Source organism: Oncorhynchus kisutch, linkage group LG10, assembly GCF_002021735.2.
Source record: "Oncorhynchus kisutch isolate 150728-3 linkage group LG10, Okis_V2, whole genome shotgun sequence".
Taxonomy (NCBI): Eukaryota; Metazoa; Chordata; class Actinopteri; order Salmoniformes; family Salmonidae; genus Oncorhynchus; species Oncorhynchus kisutch.
In genome coordinates this window covers 9453215-9477960 of record NC_034183.2, presented here as the reverse complement: position 1 = coordinate 9477960, position 24746 = coordinate 9453215, and the positions used below count along the sequence as shown (strand labels likewise).

At 43.0% G+C, this 24746-nt stretch overlaps 1 protein-coding gene across 3 annotated transcripts in view; it reads left to right on the top strand.

Moving 5' to 3' along the window:
• Positions 1-874: 874 nt before the first annotated feature.
• Positions 875-24746, top strand: part of LOC109897704 (lactadherin) — a 41529-nt gene continuing 17657 nt past the window's right edge. Inside the window, exons 1-3 of one of the 3 annotated variants that reach the window (XM_020492229.2) lie at positions 875-1162; positions 14351-14473; positions 15080-15211. In XM_020492229.2, the coding sequence (XP_020347818.2) occupies positions 937-1162; positions 14351-14473; positions 15080-15211 (481 nt within the window). In that variant the 5' untranslated portion in view covers positions 875-936. The remainder of the gene's footprint in view (positions 1163-14350; positions 14474-15079; positions 15212-24746) is intronic. The other 2 variants (XM_031833029.1, XM_020492228.2) reach the window with 2 other exon arrangements.

Sequence of the window (24746 nt, the reverse complement as noted above, 5' to 3'; positions counted from 1 at the left end):
TCCAGTTTAATGTATGTACCAATGTAAAATAGAGAGAGTACAGTAGTTAGTTATCCAGTTTAATGTATGTACCAATGTAAAACAGAGAGAGTACAGTAGTTAGTTATCCAGTTTAATGTATGTACCAATGTAAAACAGAGAGAGTACAGTAGTTAGTTATCCAGTTTAATGTATGTACCAATGTAAAGCCACATTCCTGGCTTATCAGGTACAAAACACATTGAAAAAGCTTTCCATAAACAATAGTTTAAACATTTTTATTTTTTAATAATGAAAATATGATCACTTTTCCATTAGCTTTTTCTGTTCTAACCAGGTGGACAGTAAAGTCTCTAAGTATCTTATTATATTCTGTTCCATCCATTCCATGCTATTATATTATCTCCTATTCTAACGTGTGAAGTGAAATATCATTCCACCAAATCTCCGGCAGGTAAACCCCCCTTACTATAGACAGATGTTTTTATTTAACCTTTATTGATTTAGTCAGTTAAGAACAAAGTATTATTTTACAATGACAGCCCAGCCAAACCCTCCTCTAACACGGACAACGCTGGGCCAATTGTGCACCGCCATATGGGAGATCACGGCCGGTTGTAATACAGCCCGGAATCGAACCAGGGTCTGTAGTGAAACCTCTAGCACTGACATGCAGTGCCTTAAGACCGCTGTGCAATAGTATACCTATTTATGCATTTACAATCAATTTACCATTCTCACTCTGACAGTTGCTGCCCACGCCTTTTCACAGCGCTATATTTACATTCAACCGTTTTTTAAATCACACCCCCGGAGAGAGCTTACAATTATAAAACATAATGTAATTGGATGGAAGCAGAGATGCACGTGCTCACTCTGACGCCTGCTAGCGCACATTGGGCGATTTCGTTTTCCGTGGCCCGGTGCCCCGGGTGAGAGGTCCAGGGCCTTAAATAAATGACCACCTACCCGGAGCACCGGGCCATGACAAAAGGAACTCGCCCAATCTCAACACAAGCAACACTACACCGAGCAGCTGTGTTTTTGTCAGAGCTGAGGAGTCGTCCAAACGTCCGCAAGAGTTCAAAGAAAGAGTCCACAATGAAGACCCAAACTTGTTTCGCCTTCTCCATACAACTATTTGCTCTTTGTTTTCTGGTTGGTGCCATTTACATAGTGAATGGTAAGTATTTTTGTTTGTTTATAGTTAACCTTTATAATGCGTTTAGCATGCCGTGTGTCGGTTGACATCAGTCGATGGTGTCATGAGTGTTTTTTTCTTCGGAAAGTGGTGCAATTGATATATTTCGACAGTGTGTGGGTAAGAGGTAGACATTCCAAGCCTGGCATAAGTGGCAATACCAATTCAGTTATTTTCCCAAAGTAACAACCGCGCATTCCTGTGTTGGGAATTGGAGAGTTATTTGAGTGAGTCACTGGAACACATTGCCGCATCGAATCGAGCACGTTTTGCTTTGAATATGTAAAAAAAAATATATATATGTTGCTTTATTTGCTCTAACAATATGCAATGGACAGTTTTAAACACACTTGTTATCAACAGTAGTGGTTGGTTAAGTCTGACGTGGCTAATCTAATTTGTATCACTCCCGCGGTAGCGATTGTGCTTAAACTACTATCAACCAACTACTATTCTATGTAGGTTTAAAGATAACATAAGCCTTTCTTGGTTACAGTGCCTCACAAACCAGGCACAAACACCAGGCAAAAAAATCTTAAGGCATGAGTAGTTAAGTATAAAAACATCCCTTATGAAAGAACTCACACACCTAAGGGCAAAGTGCTGCTCACAGTAGTGTCCATTATGTTTGTCCAACTCTCATCCGCATGTCGTTGGCACTGCTTTGTTTGCGCCCAGGAGATGTGGGCGACTAGAAAGGACATACAAGACTGTTGCCTTCATCCTCAACTGTCGTTAGAAAAGTGGACATTTTGTGACCAGCGCTATCCTACTTTTCAGTTTGATATGCCTAAGCAATCGAGTCTCCGATTTCAAAGTTTATCTCACCATACAACTCTAGGCACAAGGACACATTTTAACAATTTACACTGAACATTTTACAAAAACACATTTACTGGAACAACTGAAAATGGAAAGTTTTCTTGAATTTGTTTCTCAAAAACTCTTTAATGTCTGCAGAAAGAATGGGGTGTCAGCGACAACATGACACCCTGACTTTGAAAAAAATCTATTTTGGTTATTGAACTACAGTAAGTGAAGTGGCTTTACACCCGATAACTGAATTTCATTATGGGTCCCTGATCTGTACTACACAGAAATGCATAATTATGGAAATTAATGTCATTCTCTTCATGGTGATGTATTCTAAATAGGTTCTAACAGGTATAAATATGCAATATCCTGTTTTGCTTATTTGGGTCTTATTCTACACACTGACTAGGCTAGGTGGTATACTGTATCCTGGGGTATTTGGTAAAAGCCAAGGGATGTTTTTTTTTAATGCTGTCAACTATTTAAAAAAAAACGTTTTTCAATAAATGTGAACATCTGTAGCTACTTTTAAAGTTAATACCTGCAGTTAACTTGTGCAATACGTTAAGAGAGAAAGCAGATTGAGTTCTTCATTACACATTATTTTACATTCTAATGCTTACCGTAGTCCTCCAGAACAGTTGAGCCAGTCACGTGTTTGTTTGTAAATAGCACAACCGGAGAACGTGGGAGCTGGTGAGTCCATAGCGTTCTGTATATATCAGCTAGTTAATTTTTTTCTGTGTGGCCCATGGGAGGTGATGAAGTTACACACGTATACAATATATTACTAAATGTTTGCCATCAGATATCCTATAATGGCTTTAATGCCAGAAGTCAAAGAGCTCTGGTTGAGTTCTGTACAGTTGCCATTTTTTTCCCTGTGCATCCTACTAGCGTTTTTTTCCCCCCCTTGTCTGTTGTTCTCCCATCTGCTGCTGTTTCTTCTTTAGGAAAAAACACAGCTACTGAACTTTGCAAAATTTCCCTTGTTCACGTTCGCTCGTAAATGTCCACACTCATCGAAAATGACATTCGGTAGCTACGCTTGTATTACTGTATGAGTTGGATTTGCCTGTCTTTGCAATTAGTTTGTTAGTTTTTGCTCGTTAGCATTTAGCTAACAGCGTCTGTGATTTCATTGTTTGTGCTAATTTTGTTAGCATTCTGGTAAGAGGCCAAATGGACTTGTCTTATGTTTTAGTGCCCCCTTGTGTGCTATGTTGGTAATACCGTAAATCCCAGGATGAGAGAAGGACGGTATGACAATATTAAAATCTGGATACCGCCCAAGCCTAACACTGACTATTCTTTTAAGGACCTCTGCCCCCAAGTAAGACCAAATTTGGTTGGTCCGGACCGGATCAAATCTGAACCAATCATAGATGTAACTTGCATGAAAAGGACTTTCTGACAATTAGAAATGTACAATATATGAAAATGGAATTAGACTCTTGGATGAACGCTTCACGGTAGCGTGTCTTTTCCGTTTGGTTTGTAGGTTACTGCAGCTTGTTTGGCCCGTTGTGTCAAGTCACACCGGTTCAGTAACCTTGTGCAGAAAAGTAGTCCCATCACAACTATTTTCCCACTGATCTTTGTCGATAGCACCTGCTAAATTCTGTGCAGCAATGTTGAGAGCAGTAGCAACACTTTTGCATATCTCCATGGCTAACATTATCTTTCAAAAAAGCAGCGGTAGCAAGGATTATCTACACATACTGAGCAGCTCATGTTATAAACAGAAGCGTGCTACATGGCAGACTAATCCAAACTCATCTCTCAGCATGTCCAGCCCATTCATTATCTCAGCTAATTATGGCTAGCGGGAAGGTTCCTGTCTTTTTCTGTGGCTAAACCAATTAGGCTCGTAGTTTTAATGATTTTTATTTGTATTTACAGATGGCATACATGTTTGTTATTAAGCCACATTAAAGTTCACATGTTCCAGAACGCATTTCTGCCAAAAACACATTTTGATTAAAAAACATTCAAATGTCTCCTGTGAAGTAGTGATGTGCGACATTCACCAAGCTTCTTGGAACGGGTCACACATTGGGTTTGCTTTTCTCCGATTTTAATTTAAGCTCTGGTTTAATGCTACACACGTTTGTATAGACTGTATAATTTTGAGAAATCCGCAAAACAATGGCCGCCCCCCAGGCGCATTTTGTTTTGAGGAAATGAGCATCCAGCATCGTTGTAAAAAAAAAATCATAGTACTCTGCTGTGTTATTGTGCATGCAATGATGATCAATGATGGGGAAAAAACGGTTAGTTGTGTGAAGTAATGTCTTTGTAATCTCGCAAATGGACGTGGCGGGTTCACCGCTACGGATTGCAGCTTTAAAGGAGAAAGTCCCTGCCCTAAAATAGTCACTCAATTCTCTTCTCAAGGGCATTAGACTAGCCACGGTAAATAGGTGTGGCGGCTGCAGCAACCCAAACATTGAGTCACTTCTCTGGATGTTGCCGGCAGAGGCAGACTTCAGAGTTCAGCCAAAAATCTGGGAACTTCCTGCCACAAATGGCCTCTGCAAGCCATGCAGAAAGTATTCATCATACCCTTTGGCCTATTCCACATTGTATTGTGTTACAGCCTGAATTCAAAATCAATTCCATTATTGCACATTTATTGAAAATGAAATACAGAAATGTAATTTACATAAGTGCAGCAGTGAGTGTTTCTGGTCTTTAAGAGCTTTCCACACCTGGATTGTGCAACATTTTCCCATTTATTGTTTTCTAAGTTCTTCCAGCTCTGGTTGTTGATCATTGCTAGACTACCATTTTAAGGTCTTGCCATAGTTTTGACATCAATCTACTTGAAAATCTAACTCGCCAATCTGGAACATTCAATGTATTCTTCGTAATCAATTCCAGTGTAGATTTGGCCTTGTTTTAGGTTATTGTCCTGCTGAAAGGTGAATTCATCTTGTCTGGTGGAAAGCAGAATCAGCTTTTGCTCCTGGATTTTGCCAGTGCTTAGCTTTTTTTTATTTTTTCATCCTGGAAAAACTCCCCAGTCCTTAACGATTCCAAGCATACCCATAACATGATGCATCCACCATTATGCTTGAAAACATGGAGAGTGGTACTCAGTTGTATGTTTGGGGCAAATCCAATACTTTGTATTCAGGACAAAAAGTGAATTGCTTTGTCACATTTTTTGAAGTATTACTTCAGTGGCTTATGGCAAACAGGATACATGTTTTGGTATTTTTGCATTCTGTACAGGCTTCCTTCTTTTCACTTTCATTTAGGTTGGTATTGTGGAGTAACTACAATGTTGTTGATCCATCCTCAGTCCTCCTATCACAGCCATTAAACTAACTGTTTTAAAGTCACCATTGGCTTCATGGTGAAATCCCTGAGCCGTTTCCTTCCTCTCTGGCAACTGACTTAGGAAGGATGCCTGTATTGTAGTGACGGGGGGTATTCATACACCATCCAAAGCGTAATTAATAACTTCACCATGCTCAAAGGCTTCTTCAGTGTTGTTTTTGTTTATCTTTACCCATCCACCGATAGGTGCCCTTCTTTGCGAGGCATTGGAAAACCTCTCTGGTCTTTGTAGTTGAATCTGTGTTTTGAAATTCACTGCTTGACTGAGAGACCTTACAGACACTTGTATGTGTGGGGTACAGAGATGAGGTAGACACTATTATTGCACACAGTGAGTCCATGCAACTTGTTAAGATAATTTTTACTCCTGAACTTATTTATGCTTGTCATAACAAAGGGGTTGAATACTTATTGACTTATTTCAGCTTAAATTTTTTTCTTAAATTGTAAACATTTCTAAAAACATAATTCTACCTCAACATTATGGGGTATTGTGTGGGTAGGCCAGTAAAAAAAAAAAAAGTCAGCCTGTAACAATATGTGGAAAAAGTCGAAGGGTGTGAATTCTTTCTGAAGGCACTATACCTGTCCCTACACTTTCCTTACTGAACCCTTTCCATGTTACTGAACCACCAGCAGCCCTGCTGCACCAGGGAGCCAAGGAAAGGCCACTGTTTTGGTCTTCATCCTGCCCCAGCAGTGTCATATAAAATGTCTACAAGACCAGGGAAGAACTGAAGGGTCTGAGAATGAAGGCATGGAGTTTGTTATAGGGAGCTTTGACTGGGAAGGCTCAGTGTAAGATTCAGTGCCTGATATGACAGGAGCTGAGCTTTACTGGGCTGGCCTGGTTATGCATCTACAATAGTTGCTGCAAAGGACAATATCAGAGCCAGTATAGTTTGGGTTGGTTCCATGGTAGGAATCAGGGTCACTGGTCCCCTGTCTTCGGACTTGTGGGGAAGGAAGTGCAAAGCCATGTTATGTGTCATGCTGAGGCGTAGTTCTTCTCACAACAAGACCACTCCAGTCAGCTGAGAGAGACGAGGCTAAATATAGCTGGACTGCAGGGCCAATTGCTCGATTTCTAGTGTGTGTTTGTCCTATGAACCATTCAAAAGGCTGCTGCCTGCCATAGCCCTTGCCATCTGCAGTGCCAGTATGGTCCAGCCTTTGGGGACCTGTCTCATTTTGTTCTGACGACTTTACTTTTAATGTCAACCGATTTGGGTCTCATATTAATTTTGAATAACGACCCGGCTAATGAATCTTTCATCGCAGTATGGAACATTCTAATTCGGGCTTCAATCATTGTCGCTCGTCCCACATTCCAATCTGCTGTGTTAAATATTTTAAACGCCATCCCATGATGTAGCCAAACTCCATTCAAACTTCGCAGTGTTATTTTGTGGCCACCAATGAGGCTCACTTGATTAAAACCTTCCACAGTTGAGATGTTTTTGCAAGATAAGTTTCTGCTGGTTATACACCACCTGAAGTGTAACACAGAAAAATGGTAGTCATGCAGAGACCGACAGGTTCTTAATTGAATCTCCGAGCTGACAAGGTAAAAATCTGTTCAGCCAAAGAAGGCAGTTAACCCACTGATCCCTGGTACGCCATCATTGTAAGTAAGAATGTGTACTTAACGGACTTGCCTAGTTAAAATAATAATACACTAGTGTATTGCATGAAACTCATGGAGGCTACTGTAGCCTAAGTTCAGGTATATTCCCTTAGTTTCATTGTGCTATCTTCTTCTTTGGTGCTTAATGAATATCGACCCCCCCCCCCCGGTTCCCATTTGGCGCCTATGGCACTAAGTCATTAGACTTTGGCTGGTGCTCTACATGTGACAAATATTCTACAAATCACATTGGCTATGATGGCCTGTCTGTAAACTATCAACTGTGTCCAGTAGAAGCTCCCGCTAGCAAACTTGCAACATTCTATAAAATATTCTGGGCACACAGTTACTTGCTCCAGTGAACTCGGGACAGACACACCTGTAGGTTACTTGCTCCAGTGAACTCGGGACAGACACAGCTGTAGGTTACATGTGCAAGCGATAAGAAGTAGGGGCGCCAGGTAGCTTAGCGGGTAAGAGCTTTAGGCCAGTTACTAAAAGGTCACTGGTTTGAATCCCGAGCTGACAAGGTGAAAAAAATCTCTGTGCCCTTGAGCAAAGCACTTAACCCTAATTTCTCCTGTTAATTAAGTCACTCTGGATAAGAACTTCTGCTAAATTAATCAAATGTAAATGTGAAAACCTAATCGGTTATTTATGACTCATTACAAATATTTGTCCAATACATTGAGGAAATATTATCATTCTAACAACAGACTTTGTTACCTGCTGTTTGAGGTGAAGAAAAATTACTTTGAGAAGCTCCACAGCTCATTTAGTGGTGGACAATCAGAAATGGGCACATTTATAGACCTACATTTGTGCGTAGGCCAGGTAGCCTAGGCCTACTTCTAGATGTGTAATTAGGTGTGCACCCTTACTCATGATTTACCCTTGTCGGTGCCTGTTGGTCACCCTTGTTGGTCACCCTTGTCGGTGCGTGCCTGTTGGGTGACTCCTCATTTCTTGGAACTCTTAAACCCAAAACCTCAGATGGTTTCTATACAGGGAAATGTATTTCCTCCGACTATAACGCAGGAGGCGTTTACTTACATGGTCAACTCATGTCCTAACTCAAATCCAATCTCTCTGTCTGTCTGTAGACCTCCTGATTAGATGGTGAGTCATGTGGCAGAAGCCTTTCTGTGGTATTTGGACCCGCAGGGACATGGGGAAAGGCAAGTTTTCTTTTTGGATCAAGAAGGGGCTTAGATGGTGGCAGGGTGCATGGTAATGACCGCGGTCAGTTTGTTGGCACGGCAACATTTTAGAGTTTGAGGCCCCGATCTTGGTGGTAGAGAACTGTTTGTATTTTTAAGCCAATTTAATGCGATCCTACATATTCTGCAGTTTTAACTTTGCAGTTTTAAAGGTCGTTTCCTGCGAATTTATGCATTTTGACATGTTATTTTGCTCAAACATAAGAACAAAATGAATGTGGCTATATTCATTGTTTTTGGATATTTCAATTCTCCCTGACTGTATTTTATTTTGGTGATTGTTAGTTCTCAAAGATTATATTATTTATAATTATAAACTGAGTGGTTCGAGCCCTGAAAGCTGATTCGCTGACAGCCATGGAATATCAGACCGTATACCACGGGTATGACAAAATATTTATTTTTGCTGCTCGAATTACGTTGGTAACTAGTTTATAATAGCAACAAGGCACCTCTGTTTTCTGTGTTTTTTTTTTTTGTATATGGCCAATATACCACGGCTAAGGGTTGTATATCCAGGCACTCCGTGTTGCGTCGTGCATAAGAACTTAGCTGTGTTATATTGGCCGTATACCACAAGCCCCCTCGGGCCTTATTGCTTCAATATATTATCGGTCCATTATCTTTTCCGTTTTTAAGTTTACACTCATATTTTTTAAATTATTTTGTAAAAAATGTTTACACTGTTTGGACTTAGGCAACCCGAAAATACACTTAGGCGGCCCGCCCAAGAATTACAATGGCATAAAAATACCTGAAAGACTCGGGCTGTTACTCACTAGAGTTTTACAATAACAGTAACAAACTGCCATGTGGGCCTGTCAACCCTGGCTGCCACACTGAGCTGACTGGCTGGCGTATAATGAGGGGACATGCCTTCTCATACACCAGTATACTAAACATTAGGAACACCTTGGCAATGTTGAGTTGCACCCTGCCTTTTGCCCTCAGAACTGCTTCAATTCATCGGAGCATGGACTCTACAAGGCGTCGAAAGCGTTCCACAGGGATGCTGGCCCATGTTGACTCCCACAGTTGGATGTCCTTTGGTTGGTGGACCATTTCTTGATACACACGGGAAACTCTTGTGTGGAAAAACCCAGCAGCATTGCAGTTCTTGAAACAAAGCTTGGAACTTACTAACATACCCTGTTCAATGTTTTGTCTTGGCCATTCACCCTCTGAATGGCACACATACACAATCCATGTCTCAATTATCTCAATGCTTAAAAATCATTCTTTAACCTGTCTCCTCCCCTTCATCTACACTCCTTCATCTACACTGATTTGAAGTGGATTTAACAGGTGACATCAAAAAGAGATCATAGCTTTCACTTGAATTCACCTGGTCAGACAATCTTAATGTTTTGTCCACTTAGAGTATATCAAGTACACACTAGTTACATTTAGTGGCAGTAGTGGGGTCCTGGTGTGGTGGGATCCTGTTGTTAATGTGAGCAGAGGTCAACACTTAAAACCGCCACTGTAGACACTTATCAGGGCATGTTTATTCAACTGCTATTAACTCTTAATCATTGACCTCCTTTTTATATTCTCTCACAGAGACTGAATATTAATCGGTGAGGGTGATTACAAGTGTCTCTAGCCTACAGTCTCCTCAGACTTAACACTTGACTCAAATTTCTGTTGAGAGAGGGAGACTAATCAACCAGATCAGCTGATCAAACATGTCGATTGCTGCCAATGAGTCAGAGTATTTCTAACCTCCAGCCTATGCTCGGTCTCCATTCCCATTTAATACTGAGGATAGAAAGATGATGAATGAAAGATGATCGACTCCCCATGCCTCACCATGAGTTGGGGCCAATTTCATTTCTTGTCCATTCAGGAAGTATATGGAAATTCCAATTCCATGACCAACTGCCGATGAGTCAGAAAATCCCTTATAAACTCCACCCTGTCTAAATTCCTTCTCCATTCCTATTCATTACTGAGGATAGAAAGATGATGAATTGCTGTGGCTGGACTCCCCATGCCCAAATAAAGGTTAAATACAAATACATCTTGAATAATTTTTGAACTTTTTAAATGAGTCCACCACTTAGTTTTGTTTTATCAACAGATGCCATCAGGATAAAAAAATAATAATAATAATTTAAAGGCAGGAACTATTTGTGGAAGCGAAATGATTTCTCAATAAATGAAAGTGAAACTTTGGCTATAAGGAAAGCCACAGGTTATCACTGAAATGTGTTGACAACATAGAAGTTAATAAACCACCTCCCTATGATCACTTGATGTTGGTTAGGTAGCTTCTGCAGAACAGCAATACTGAATTAGCTGTTTTTATTTGGAGAAGAAAATGAGTTAAGTAGCTATTTTATGTCCCAGTGTGCTTATTTAGGCCATTTCTAAGGAGTCGTGGTGGTTAGACCACCGTTTTAAAGCTGCAACCACCTTGACAAATGTGTCTCTAATTCAATTTACTCACAGAAACCCAGTAAGTAGCACATTATCCACATTTCAGTTTCGAAGACCAGGGCTGTGTTCAGCAAGGCATGAAATGGAAGAGAACTCGGATACTCCATTTTGTTTTCATTGCAAAACATTTTGCTTCGGTGTACCCTAATGAGTTAGGTCATTGTTCTGACGGTCATTCTTTCAACATGGGCTACATTTTACTTGGCACTCAATGTTTTTCGAAAGGAGCTGTCTGCTGCGTAGTAGGAAGTGGGGCTGGGAATTGCCACGGACCTCACGCTACAGTAATACCACAATACTTAGGTGCCGGGTTTTAATATTTTATGTGTATTGCGATTTGATGTTCCAAACATATTGCTCACCATATGGCTGCTGCAGAGGGACAAGAGAGCCACGATTTAAAACAAGTTTTGATCAGTCATGGAAATAAAAGGGCTGAAAACGCATTGGCTTCCTGTTTTGAAAAGATTACTAACAAGCTATGAAGGAAACAATTTTGGTACGAGTACAGCCAATCAGTGCAAAAATATTTTTATGTTTTATCAAAAATAATATCCTGATAAATGAGATTATCACTAGTAAGAAGAGGTGGGTTTCATTCCTTCCTAAAGATAAACAAACAGAAATATTGAGTAAGTGGTGTGGGTGCTGCCAAAGGTTTGCACCAGAGACTGAGACGCCGCTCTCAACAAGGCCATGACACTACTAAAACACTTGCTACCCCTGGGAAAGACATGTTGATGACTCGGTTTTGGGATACATCGCATAACAGGATGTTGGTGAAATGGATCATGCACAGGTGCACATCTATTCTGTATCTATTTCTATTAGCAGGTTATTGCCAAATAGCGTAAGGCTACGTTGTGAAAAAGATATGATGTCCTGTGTAAATTCCCTCTTAAAAATGAAGATCTGACAAGGAAGACTAAAAGGTCTTGAACGATGGCCCCAATGATGTTTTTAATTTTTTATTTTACCTTTATTTAACTAGGCAAGTCAGTTAAGAACAAATTCTTATTTTCAATGACGGCCTAGGAACAGTGGGTTAACTGCCTGTTCCGTGGCAGAAAGACAGATATGTACCTTGTCAGCTCGGGGGTTTGAACTTACAACCTCCCGGTTACTAGTCCAACGCTCTAACCACTAGGCTACCCTGCCACCCCTGTACAGTGACTTCAGAATGTTTCCAGACCCCTATACTTTTTACACATTTTATGTTACAGCCTTATTATGAAATGGATTAAAAAAAAATATATAAACAATTCTCAGCAATGTACACACAATACCCTATATTGACAAAGTGAAAAAAGGTTTTTAGAAATATTTGCTAATTTATTGAATGTGTAAATAATTCATTTATTTTTATAAGGATTCAGACCGTTTGCTATGAGACTTGAAATTGAGCTCAGGAGCATCCTGTTTCCATTGATCATCCTTGAAATGTTTCTAAAACTTGAATGGAGTCCACCTGTGGTAATTTTAAATTGATTGGACATGATTTGGAAATGCACACACCTGTCTATATAAGGTCCCACAGTTGACAGTGCATGTCAGAGCGAAGACAAAGCCATGGGGTCAAAGGAATTGTCCATAGAGCTCAGAGACAGGATTATGTCAAGGCACAGATTTGGGGAAGGGCACCAAAACATTTCTGCAGCTTTGAAGATTCCCAAAAACACAGTGGCCTCCATCATTTGGAAATGGAAGATGTTTGGAACCACCAAGACTCTTCCTAGAGCTGGCCAAACTGAGCAATCGGGGGAGAAGGGCCTTGGTCAGGGAGGTGACCAATGGTCACTGACAGAGCCCCAGAGTTCCTCTGTGGAGATGGCTGCCCTTCTGGAAGGTTCTCCCATCTCTGCAGCACTCCACCAACCGGGCCTTTATGGTAGAGTGGCCAGACGGAAGCCACTGCTCAGTTAAAGGCACATGACCGCCTACTTGGGAGTTTGTCAAAAGGCACCTAAAGGACTCTCAGACCATGAGAGAGAAGATTTTCTCCAGAGTGTTCAGGAGTCTCTCCAACCTGCTCCAGAGTGTTCAGGAGTCTCTCCAACCTGCTCCAGAGTGTTCAGGAGTCTCTCCAACCTGCTCCAGAGTGTTCAGGAGTCTCTCCAACCTGCTCCAGAGTGTTCAGGAGTCTCTCCAACCTGCTCCAGAGTGTTCAGGAGTCTCTCCAACCTGCTCCAGAGTGTTCAGGAGTCTCTCCAACCTGCTCCAGAGTGTTCAGGACCTCAAACCGTGGTGAAAATTCAACTTCCAATAGGACAACAACCCTAAGCACACAATCAAGCCAACGCCGGAGTGGCTTCGGGACAAGTCTCTGAATGTACTTGAGTGGCTCAGCCAGAGGCCAGACTTGAACCTGATCAAACATCTCTGGAGAGACCTGAAAATAGCTGTGCTGCCACACTCTCCATCCAACCTGACAGCTTGAGAGGATCTGCAGAGAAGAATTTGAGAAACTCCCCAAATACGTGTATGTATATGTATGTGTGTGTGTATATAGTAATCAAAGGCCATCCAATGATATATATATGTGTGTGTGTGTGTGTGTGTATGTATATATATCATTGGATGGCCTTTGATTACTTTGAAAAGGCATCCTTCCTTCCTTGAAGAATTCTGATCTAAATTGGTTGGTTTGGGGAAGGCAATTAGGTGGCAGGTTTTCTTTATCCGATCGAAATCAAACACTTCTAATCTGTGATTGGCTCGAGGGAACTGTACTGAAACCACCTTTTTTATATAGTCTGTTCCCAAAACAGGATATGAAGACGCAAGCTCCACTGGCACAGGTTAGAGCCATGTTCACCCTGGATAAACTTGCCCAGAGGTTGTGGTGTGTTTGGATGCCAGAGTAGGAGAAGGAGGGGAAACACTGAGACGGAACGCTTTGAGTCTCCCCAACGTGCCATTTTTCACCATGGTCTTGTGGGGTCCGCAGACCCCCTAATTCAAAGCAATCGGTTCACATAGTCCACAGCGATCAGTTGGCAGTTCACAGCTATTATTCCCCACTTCCTTCACAAATAACTCTTCCACTTGTCAGTTCGTTCTAAATTTAGACTTTCTCCAGTCTAATCTAACATCAGCATTAAGTACAAATTCCCCCACATAGCTTCCCTTTCCCCTAGTGGCATTGTTTTTCCTCTTGTAAGAAATATAGGCTATAGGGAGTTTCCACCATGTCTACACCAATCCAATGGTTTCTGTGGGGGGAGGAGTGTACAAGTGCACACTTCAGGAGAAAGTAGAGATTATTGGGAGGCACGGTCTGAATTCCCCCCGTGAGCTTCATGCCAAAAGCTTGAAACACTGTGGACTGACCAGGCTGGAGCCAGACGCATTAGTGACTGGAAACCTCCAGTATCTGTGTGTCTTGAAACGCTGTGTCATCAGACAAGCCACTCATGACAGTCAGTGCTGTGTCATCTCTTGACCTGTCCAAATCAAGTCCACTCTCCTAATAGGAGTAGACAGTGTGGTAGGTGTCAGTGTGTTTGTTAACTCTATTACTGAGTCACCAGGAAATGCCAGGCCTCTTTGTAGGAATTGCAAGGCAACAAAACATTGTGTCAATGCTGATCTGTGTGCCACTACAGAGTAAACTATTTAATACATTGTTGAATAACCAATTTCCTTTTTAACCTTTGTTTTGGAAAGAGGGTCTTCTGACTTAGGCTTCCTGGTTAAATATTGGTCACTGTTCTCCTCTCCCAGGTGACTACTGTGAGATAAATGTCTGCAGTAATGGGGGGAGCTGTGTGACTGGCCCCAGATCCACCTTCATCTGTATCTGCCCCGATGGCTATACTGGGGACACGTGCAATGACACCGAGACTGGTAAGGACAACGGAGCAATATATCTGCACAAAAGCATCATTTTAAAAATGTATTTTTAAAAATTTAACTAGGCAAGTCAGTTAACAACATTCATATTTACAATGATTGCCTACCGGGGAACAGTGGGTTAATTGCCTTGTTCAGGGGCAGAATGACAGATTTTTACCTTGTCTGCTCGGGGATTTGATCCAGCAACCTTTCGGTTACTTGCCCAATGCTCTAAGCACTAGGCTGCCTGCCGTCCCATTATAGCTAGGTATTTTAATTAGTATCATGTATAGTTATTAAATTGTAAAGTTATTTGTAGGCCAGTTATAAGGAGTCCCAAGCTGTTATGAAGGCCTATAGCAAGTCTTTCTAAAGCACTATGGGTGTGTTGAGGGTTCATTTTAAGGTGTTACTCCGACAGATGGTATATGGGCAGTGTTAGAGGAAGCTTCTGAGAGGCTGTCTCTGTACTACAAGGTATTGCCCTAATGCTATTCTTCCCTATTCTCCTCCCTTGCCTCTCTTTGACCCAAGTCATTGCTGTAGAAAGAGAACGTGATCGCGGTCCCTCCTACCTGGTACAATGAGAGTTAATAATACGTTCTATTTGCTTCCCAGGGCCCTGCAACCCAAACCCCTGCAAGAACGATGCCTTCTGCGACGTGACTGGCCAGAAACGCAGAGGGGACGTCTTCAGCGAGTACATCTGCAAGTGCCAGGATGGCTTTGATGGAGTCCACTGCCAGAACAGTAAGAGTCCTCTGCCAGGGCAGTAAGAAGGGCAGTAAGAGTCCTCTGCCGGGGCAGTAAGAGTCCTCTGCCGGGGCAGTAAGAGTCCTCTGCCGGGGCAGTAAGAGTCCTCTGCCGGGGCAGTAAGAGTCCTCTGCCGGGGCAGTAAGAGTCGCTCAATGTTTACATTCAAATAGAATCTATTGGCCAAGCTGTTGAGTATGGAAGCATATGGCTGCCAATGGTTGAATTGATTAACTTTGCATGAGGATGCAATGTTGGCATGTTATCTATTCTAGGCAGAATGGTGGGTTATCCATATTGATATACAATCCAATTTGAAACATATCAAACTTTGATTTAAAAAGTGGATTTAAAACTGACAAGTCAACGCACTCAAACTTGGTGCACTCACAAGAACTAGTGGATCTCATTGGCCGACCGGGCCAGTCACTTTTCAGCGCTTTTTTTTTTTGCGTTTCAGGTCAACATTTACCTGCTCTGTCGCGGTCTACCATTGAAGAATACACGCGGAAAAGTCATGCTACTTGTATTTGAGCAATATGATTGGCCGTTCAAACACCACTACGCTCCTGCATGTCATAACTTCTGCAGCAGTAGCCAACATGAGTTGATGCCTTCACACAGCACACGCGAGCTGTCCAAAGCAAAAAGAAGTGCCCATCAATCTACTATTTTCTTTTTCAGGAAAGTGATGTACAAAAGTGAACCTTGAATAGTGAAAATACTAGCAATATCCTGGCAATTTTTGATAGTCTGCTAAAAGATGGCTACAAAAAGACTCCTAGAATTTGTCTTCCCTAGCCTACTGTAGCCATGACGGTCTGTCTTTTGGAACATTTGTCTTAAAGGGGCTGCGTCCTATTTTGAGAAATCCTAGCAAGAAACAAATGTATGCAATTAATACAATGTAATTCTAAAGAATAGAGTAATGACTTACATTGCTAACTTATATTACACCGCTTTTTAATACATATCATAATTACCAAATGTAGCCTATTAACAGCTGAATATAGAGAGAAAGAATGGCAACCCAAAGGGCCTATGTCCACAGGGCCAGATGGATTACCAGGACGTGTACTCAAAGCATTTGTGGACCAACTGGCAAGTGTCTTCACTGACATTTCCAACCTCTCCCTGACCGACTCTGTAATACCAACATGTTTCAAGCAGACCACCATCGTCCCTGTGCCCAAGGAAGCGAAGGTAAACTGCCTAAGTGACTATTGCCCCAAAGCACTGACGTCGGGAGCCATGAAGTGCTTTGGAAGGCTGGTCATGGTTCACATCAACAGCATCCTCACGGACACCCTAGACCCACTCCAATACGCATACCGCCCCAACAGATCCACAGATGACGCAATCGCACCTCACACTGCCCTTTCCCACCTGGACAAAAGGAACACCTATGTGAGAATGCTATTCATTGACTACAGCTCAGTGTTCAACACAACAGTGCACACAAAGCTCATCACTAAGCTAAGGACTCTGGGACTGAACACCTCCCTCTGCAACTGGATCCTGGACATCCTGATGGGCCGCCCCCAGGTGGTAAGAGTAGGCAACTACACGTTTGCCATGCTGATCGTGGACTACAGGAAAAGGTGGACCGAACAGGCCCACATTAACATCAACAGGGCTGTAGTGGAGCGGGTCGAGAGTTTCAAGTGTCTTGGTGTCCACATCACCAATGAACTAACATGGTCCAAACACACTCGTGAAGAGGGCACGACAAAACCTTTTCCCCCCCCTCAGGAGACTGAAAAGATTTGGCATGGGTCCCCTGGTCCTCAAAAGGTTCTACAGCTGCACCATCGAGCAACCTGACCCGGTATGGCAACTGCTCAGCAACAGACCTTAAGGAGCTACAGAGGGTAGTGCCAACGGCCCAGTACATCACTAGGGCCAAGCTTCCTGCCATCCAGGACCTATATAATAGGTGGTGTCAGACTCCAGTCACCCAAGTTATAGACTGTTTTTTTCCCAGCTACCGGACGGCAAGAGGTACCCGAGCACCCAAGTCTAGGACCAAAAGTCTCCTCAACAGCTTCTACCCCTAAGCCATAAGACTGCTGAACAATTTAATAAAATCGCCACCGGACAATTTACTTTATTTATTGTTAACTCTTCTTGAACTGCACTGTTGGTTAAGGGCTTGTAAGTCAGCACTTCACGGTAAAGTCTACACTTGTTGTATTTGGCGCATGTGATAAAGTTTGATTTGAAGAAAACCAGTTCTTCTGACATGGTGTTGATACAGAAAAAACTGTTATTCTGGCATGGTGTTGATGCTGAGGCGGCGGCAGGGGGCCCAGGCGGCGGCAGGGGGCCCAGGCGGCGGCAGGGGGCCCAGGCGGCGGCAGGGGACCCAGGCGGCGGCAGGGGGCCCAGGCAGCGGTAGGGGGCCGAGGCGGCGGTAAGTGGGTTTTTCAACCCAAGCAGCTGTTGTCCTTACGGGAGCGTCTCTCCGGATATGGCAAGGTTCAACTTCCAGCTGGCAGCATACGCTTGGCCCCCGAGCAGCCTAACGCACTGCACATAAGAGACAGGTGGTGACTGTGTGCTGCTATGTAACAGAAAAAGGTTGCTCCCTTTTTCTATGGAATCTTCATCAGCGCACATTTGACAAAGCATTGAGTGGAATGTTCCATGGGCATTGTGACAAAACGTGCAACCCATGAAATGGTCCCCTTCAGGCAGGGAATGTACTTTTCCCCTCTTGTTCTCGGTTTGGATCCAGGCACTTTGCTCCTACGTGTTCAGTCCTTCTGCTAGCTGATGCTGCCCGTGGGGCAGAGGGACACGCACAGAGAGGACTGCAGTTGTCGGCACTATTTATCCCTTTTATCTGCAGAGTCGTCCACAGCAGCGTGTCACAGAAACTAGAAACAGTCCCATCATGTCAACAACACTTATCAGTTTTCCCCCTCCCTCCTCACACCAAAGTGAATCTTCTGTGGTACTGCCTACTGGGCAACATGCAGTTCAATCTGTCAGTTCTGATTTCTTCTTCGTTTTTCAGCCAGGGACAACGTTCTATTCATACTCCTAAATGTTCATGCCCCTGTTTATACCATAAATAATTAAAAAGTTCACAGCAATGTTTATCCATGTGCACCACAAAAGAGTACTTAACCAAGCTCTGACTCCTTAGTACATTTACCCACCTCCCAGAAAAGACAAGCTAAAGCGCCAGCTAGCTTTTTACGCTAATTAAATAATGTTTTTGTGAGGACTGTAAAGATCATTCATTTGGCTGCAGATGTATGTGAGGTTCCTTGGGCTTGTCTTTCTCTGCCCCCAAACTTCTCATTTCGAACTCCTGATGCCAGTTTTTTATTTATTTACATTTTTGTATTGCTCAGTAATTAGTGTGTGTATTGGGGAAGGAGTTTTGTGTGTGTGCTAGAAAGAGTGTGTGTGTGTGGGCAGTGAGTGAGTCGCATCCTCGGCAGCTCCTACAGGCTGGGGTCCGAGTGTGTGGTGGGAACAAGGCGACCGATGCTCTGTGAAGGTAAGGCTCTTCGAAAGCAGCCAACCCGGATGCGTACAGCAGTAGCAAACTCTTCCCTGCTGTTTAAACAGGTTGACATCCTCACACTCATACACACACACACACACACACACACACACACACACACACACACACACACACACACACACTTGCATTCTAAAACATACTGGCATACACAAACATGGCAAACCCCACAGTACATGCAAACCGGACTCTCATGCTCATCCAGCCAATGGAAAGGGGTCACGAACGCAGCACTCCCAAGACGTCAGCTGCCCTGTTGCCGGGGTAAAGAGGGAAGTGGAGGCAGAAAAGTGAATGAAGTCTGCCTTGACAATGTCACAGCCTCCGCTCATGTCTGACGCCAAGCACTTCTACCGGCCGTGTGAAATTGGCCTGAAAGCTTCAATGGGGAGGCAGTGACCAATACTGAAAGCCGTGTCTGACGCTGTTTACTCACTTTAGTATCACCACCTAAATCAGATTAGACGACTGCAGCTGAGACTGAAGTGGTCTCGAGCTTAGACGTTAAACTGGTGATCACCTCTGATTTATTCTGTGTTGGTTATTTTGAGATGTTTGTCAACAGATTATTGTGTGTGTCGGTAATTAGGGGTTTGGATTTGTGTGTGTGAGAGAGTGGGAATATATGCCTGCCACTCACTCATTTCTGGTTGTTTTTAGGAGGTGCCTCAACCTCCTATGTGGCTAGTCTAAAGTGGACAGATTAAGCTCTGCACTCCCTGGGGAGGTCTGTGGGTGTTTGCATTTTTTGTGAATCGAATACTTTGTTTAGTAGTTTCTGCAAGTCACATTGTTCTGTTTACAGTTGTTTCTGGTAGCCTTTCAGCAGGGGAGGCCGTTTTCCTAAATTGGTCATGGAAAGGAATTTGCTAACACCAGGTCAGTTCAGGTCAGTTGCACTAAGCATCAACACAATTACTTTTCAGTTGCTATAATGTTTTTGTAATGTTCTGTCACACAGTGTTGTCTATGGTCGGACCACCTACAATATTACGGTCATATAATTACTTATAGAACCCTGTAACCCTGAATTATAGGATCTCTGTGACCTACAATATACTGTCAAATCTCAATGTTTTAATTTTAGGACATTTTTTAAAACCCTCAGTCATAACGCAAAACACATGGCCTCACACCACGGTCGGGCAAAGTCTGGAGCCAGGGCTATTCTAGGACTTTCTTTTTGGTCCTCTGAGGTCTTTTGTCAGTACCCAAAAGGCTTTCACAAAGCAAATTACAATTTCATATACTTTAATTTGGCGGTTGTGTGGCTAGACTTGGCTGTGCATACTACCAGTGGGACACCCCCTAGCTGTGCCCCCATGCCAGGAACTTGTCGGACCTGGAACTGTTGGGATTGGATAAAGCACTGTCCCTGTCATTTTGTTTTGGTCAACAGCTGAGGGATGGTGTTGGAGAATTGAGCACACTCTGTCTAATAAGCTCATGAGGAATTTAGACGTTTGTTTCTTGAAGTATATATGGCTTTATATCATGAATGTACAAGTCCCAGAATTCCCTGTTTTAAATACAGATGGCCAGTTTAACCTGTTATCAGCGAGCATAGGATCACGTAAGCAAGCCATGACTCAGGGACCTCCGTCACACTAAAGGAATAGACCTCCGTCACACTAAAGGAATAGACCTCCGTAACACTAAAGGAATAGACCTCCGCAACACTAAAGGAATAGACCTCCGTCACACTAAAGGAATAGACCTCCGTAACACTAAAGGAATAGACCTCCGCAACACTAAAGGAATAGACCTCCGTCACACTAAAGGAATAGACCTCCGTCACACTAAAGGAATAGACCTCCGCAACACTAAAGGAATAGACCTCCGTCACACTAAAGGAATAGACCTCCGTCACACTAAAGGAATAGACCTCCGTCACACTAAAGGAATAGACCTCCGCAACACTAAAGGAATAGACCTCCGCAACACTAAAGGAATAGACCTCCGCAACACTAAAGGAATAGACCTCCGCAACACTAAAGGAATAGACCTCCGCAACACTAAAGGAATAGACCTCCGCAACACTAAAGGAATAGACCTCCGCAACACTAAAGGAATAGACCTCCGCAACACTAAAGGAATAGACCTCCGCAACACTAAAGGAATAGACCTCCGCCACACTAAAGGAATAGACCTCCGTCACACTAAAGGAATAGACCTCCGTCACACTAAAGGAATAGACCTCCGTCACACTAAAGGAATAGACCTCCGTCACACTAAAGGAATAGACCTCCGTCACACTAAAGGAATAGACCTCCGCAACACTAAAGGAATAGACCTCCGTAACACTAAAGGAATAGACCTCCGTAACACTAAAGGAATAGACCCCCGCAACACTAAAGGAATAGACCTCCGCAACACTAAAGGAATAGACCCCCGCAACACTAAAGGAATAGACCCCCGCAACACTAAAGGAATAGACCCCCGTAACACTAAAGGAATAGACCTCCGTAACACTAATGGAATAGACCTCCGTAACACTAAAGGAATAGACCTCCGTAACACTAATGGAATAGACCTCCGTAACACTAAAGGAATAGACCTCCGTCACACTAAAGGAATAGACCTCCGTCACACTAATGGAATAGACCTCCGTAACACTAAAGGAATAGACCTCCGTCACACTAAAGGAATAGACCTCCGTCACACTAAAGGAATAGACCTCCGTCACACTAAAGGAATAGACCTCCGTCACACTAAAGGAATAGACCTCCGTCACACTAAAGGAATAGACCTCCGTCACACTAAAGGAATAGACCTCCGTCACACTAAAGGAATAGACCTCCGTAACACTAATGGAATAGACCTCCGTAACACTAAAGGAATAGACCTCCGTCACACTAAAGGAATAGACCTCCGTCACACTAATGGAATAGACCTCCGTCACACTAAAGGAATAGACCTCCGTCACACTAAAGGAATAGACCTCCGTCACACTAAAGGAATAGACCTCCGTCACACTAAAGGAATAGACCTCCGTCACACTAAAGGAATAGACCTCCGTCACACTAAAGGAATAGACCTCCGTCACACTAAAGGAATAGACCTCCGTAACACTAAAGGAATAGACCTCCGTAACACTAATGGAATAGACCTCCGTAACACTAAAGGAATAGACCTCCGTCACACTAAAGGAATAGACCTCCGTCACACTAAAGGAATAGACCTCCGTCACACTAAAGGAATAGACCTCCGTCACACTAAAGGAATAGACCTCCGTCACACTAAAGGAATAGACCTCCGTCACACTAAAGGAATAGACCTCCGTCACACTAAAGGAATAGACCTCCGTCACACTAAAGGAATAGACCTCCGTAACACTAAAGGAATAGACCTCCGTAACACTAAAGGAATAGACCTCCGTAACACTAAAGGAATAGACCTCCGTAACACTAAAGGAATAGACCTCCGAAACACTAAAGGAATAGACCTGTGCTGCTCTATCATTTTCAAATCAAACAATACATTTGACTTTGGTAAAAACAATCTCACTACATAACAACAACAAAATTAGAAAAAACTGGGTCAATTTAAGTCCTTTAGTCTTAAAACTCAACATTACACTGCAAGTCAGATGGCTCGTTGATGGAAAGATAGTGCATGTTCAAAATTATAACAAGCTAACGTTAGCTAGCAACGTTGGATATTTTAGCTCCGATCTGATATCTTAGCACCGTGTTTATCTAGCCAGCTAGCTAGCTTTGGAGCTAATGTAGCGAGCTAGCTAACACCAAAGATGAAAGGGTTAGTTATCATAATCTTTGGTCCAGTTTCTGCTGTTCTATCTGCGGCCATGGAACCCTTTCCTGTTCACCGGATGTGCTCTCCCTCTACCTCCCTCTTTACCTCCCTCTACCTCTGAACGCTCGGCTATGAAAAGCCAACTGACATTTACTCCTGAGGTAATGCTCATATTCAAAAAGGAAACTAATTTTGCTTTCTAATGGTCATGATCTTGGAAGAAGTTCATATATTCATCACTGCTGAAGTGAAGGCCATCCTCACTTGGGGAATGAAACTTTTTAGTTAGCATTACGACAGTATCAAAAATAAATGTTTGATTTTTGTTTTTACTCTCCTCAATCTGGTTGGAATTGTAGGCTGATCGAGCAAAAGCGAGGGCTTTTCGATATTGCACGCTACTGTCTTTCCAAGCTAGCTGGAAGACTTCCAGTTTGATGGAGCGCCATTTTTTTTCCGATTGTCTGGGAGCTTCCTTCAGGGCTCGGGTGTCTTCTGTATACCAGGGAGATATTTTCTTGTGACTATTGTCTGGGAGCTTGCTTCAGGGCTCAGGTATTTTCTGTATACCAGGGAGCGATTTTCTTGTGTCAATGTTTGTTGTTTTTAACGTTTTTACGCAACATTAACTGATTTTTGTACTCCGATGTCCTTGGGTAGGTGGAGGGAGTCTGAAAGGACATCTAGGAGTCTTTCTATTGTCAGAATTTATAGCGCACCTTTTGAATCCTTGGTTTGGGTGTGAGCAAATTATTTGTTTGCAAACGTACTGAGATGGTGGTCCGATCGTGCAGGATTCTGAGGTTAATTATTTCGATATCTAACTGACGTTCTACAATATCTATTCCGTGCGACAACTAGAGCCAGGGTATGATTGTGGCAATTCGTAAGTCCAGAGACATGTTGGACTAATCACACGGAGTCAATGATGACTCAAACACTTTTGGACTGTGTCTGTGGACTTCTATTGAAATTAGCTGTCAAATGTTAGCAACACCTCCGCCTTTGCGGGATGAGCGAGGGGATATGGTCACTAGTGTAACCAGGAGGAGAGGCCTTATTAAACACAGCAAATTCATCAGGCTTGAACTATGACTGCCTTGGAAGTGAGGTATCTAACATTAAGTAGTCCTATTTAGAGATGTGCGGTATTATTACGATCTTTTTCAATAATGACTGTAATTCAGTAGGTCTTTTAGTAGGTCTTTAAAAGGCGAACACCACCATGTTTTACTCCACTACATTCCTCCCATACATTTTCCCTGACACCCAAAAGCACTTGGTACGTTATAAATGCTCAGGCATGACAGCAATATGGTCCAGTACACACACATGTCAATATAACACATTGTCAACCCTACTGCCTCTGTGGCAAACTCCACCGTCGCTGGACCAGACACTGGCGAGTCGCGGTTTTGTCTCACCAGAGGTGATGTTTGGATTCACGTTTATCGTTAAAGGAATGACCGTTACACCGCGGCCTGGACTCCGGAGCGGGATCGATTTGGAGACAGACCCTCCGTCATGGTCTGGGGTGGCGTGTCACAGCATCATCGGACTGAGCTGGTTGTCATTGCAGGCAATCTCAATGCTGTGCGTTAACAGGGAAGACATCCTCCACCCTCATGTGGTACACTTCCTGCAGGCTCATCCTGACATGACCCTCCTGCATGACAATGCCACCAGCCATACTGCTCGTTCTGTGCATGATTTCCTGCAAGACCGGAATGTCCGTGTTCTGCCCCCCCCCCCCAGAAATGTCCAGGAACTTGCATGTGCCTTGGTGGAAGACTGGGGTAACATCTCACAGCAAGAACCAATAAATCTGGTGCAGTCCATGAGGAGGATATGCACTGCAGAACTTAATGCAGCTGGTGGCCACATCAGATACTGACAGTTACCTTTGATTTTGACCCCCCCCCCCCATTTGTTCAGGGACACATTATTCAATTTCTGTTAGTCACATGTCTGTGGAACTTGTTCAGTTGGTCTCAGTTGCTGAATCATATGTTCATACAAACATTTACATGTGTTAAGTTGAGAGTGAGGATGTTTCTTTTTTTGGGGGGGGTTTATAAGCAAACCAAGCATGACAATTGCGTACTTTTTCCACGACTGTACTTAAATACGTATTAAACCGGACACTTTTCGACGTTTACTCAAGTAGTATTTTACTGGGTGACTTTTACTTGAGTCATTTTCTATTCAGATATCTATACTTTTACTCCGGTATGGCAACTT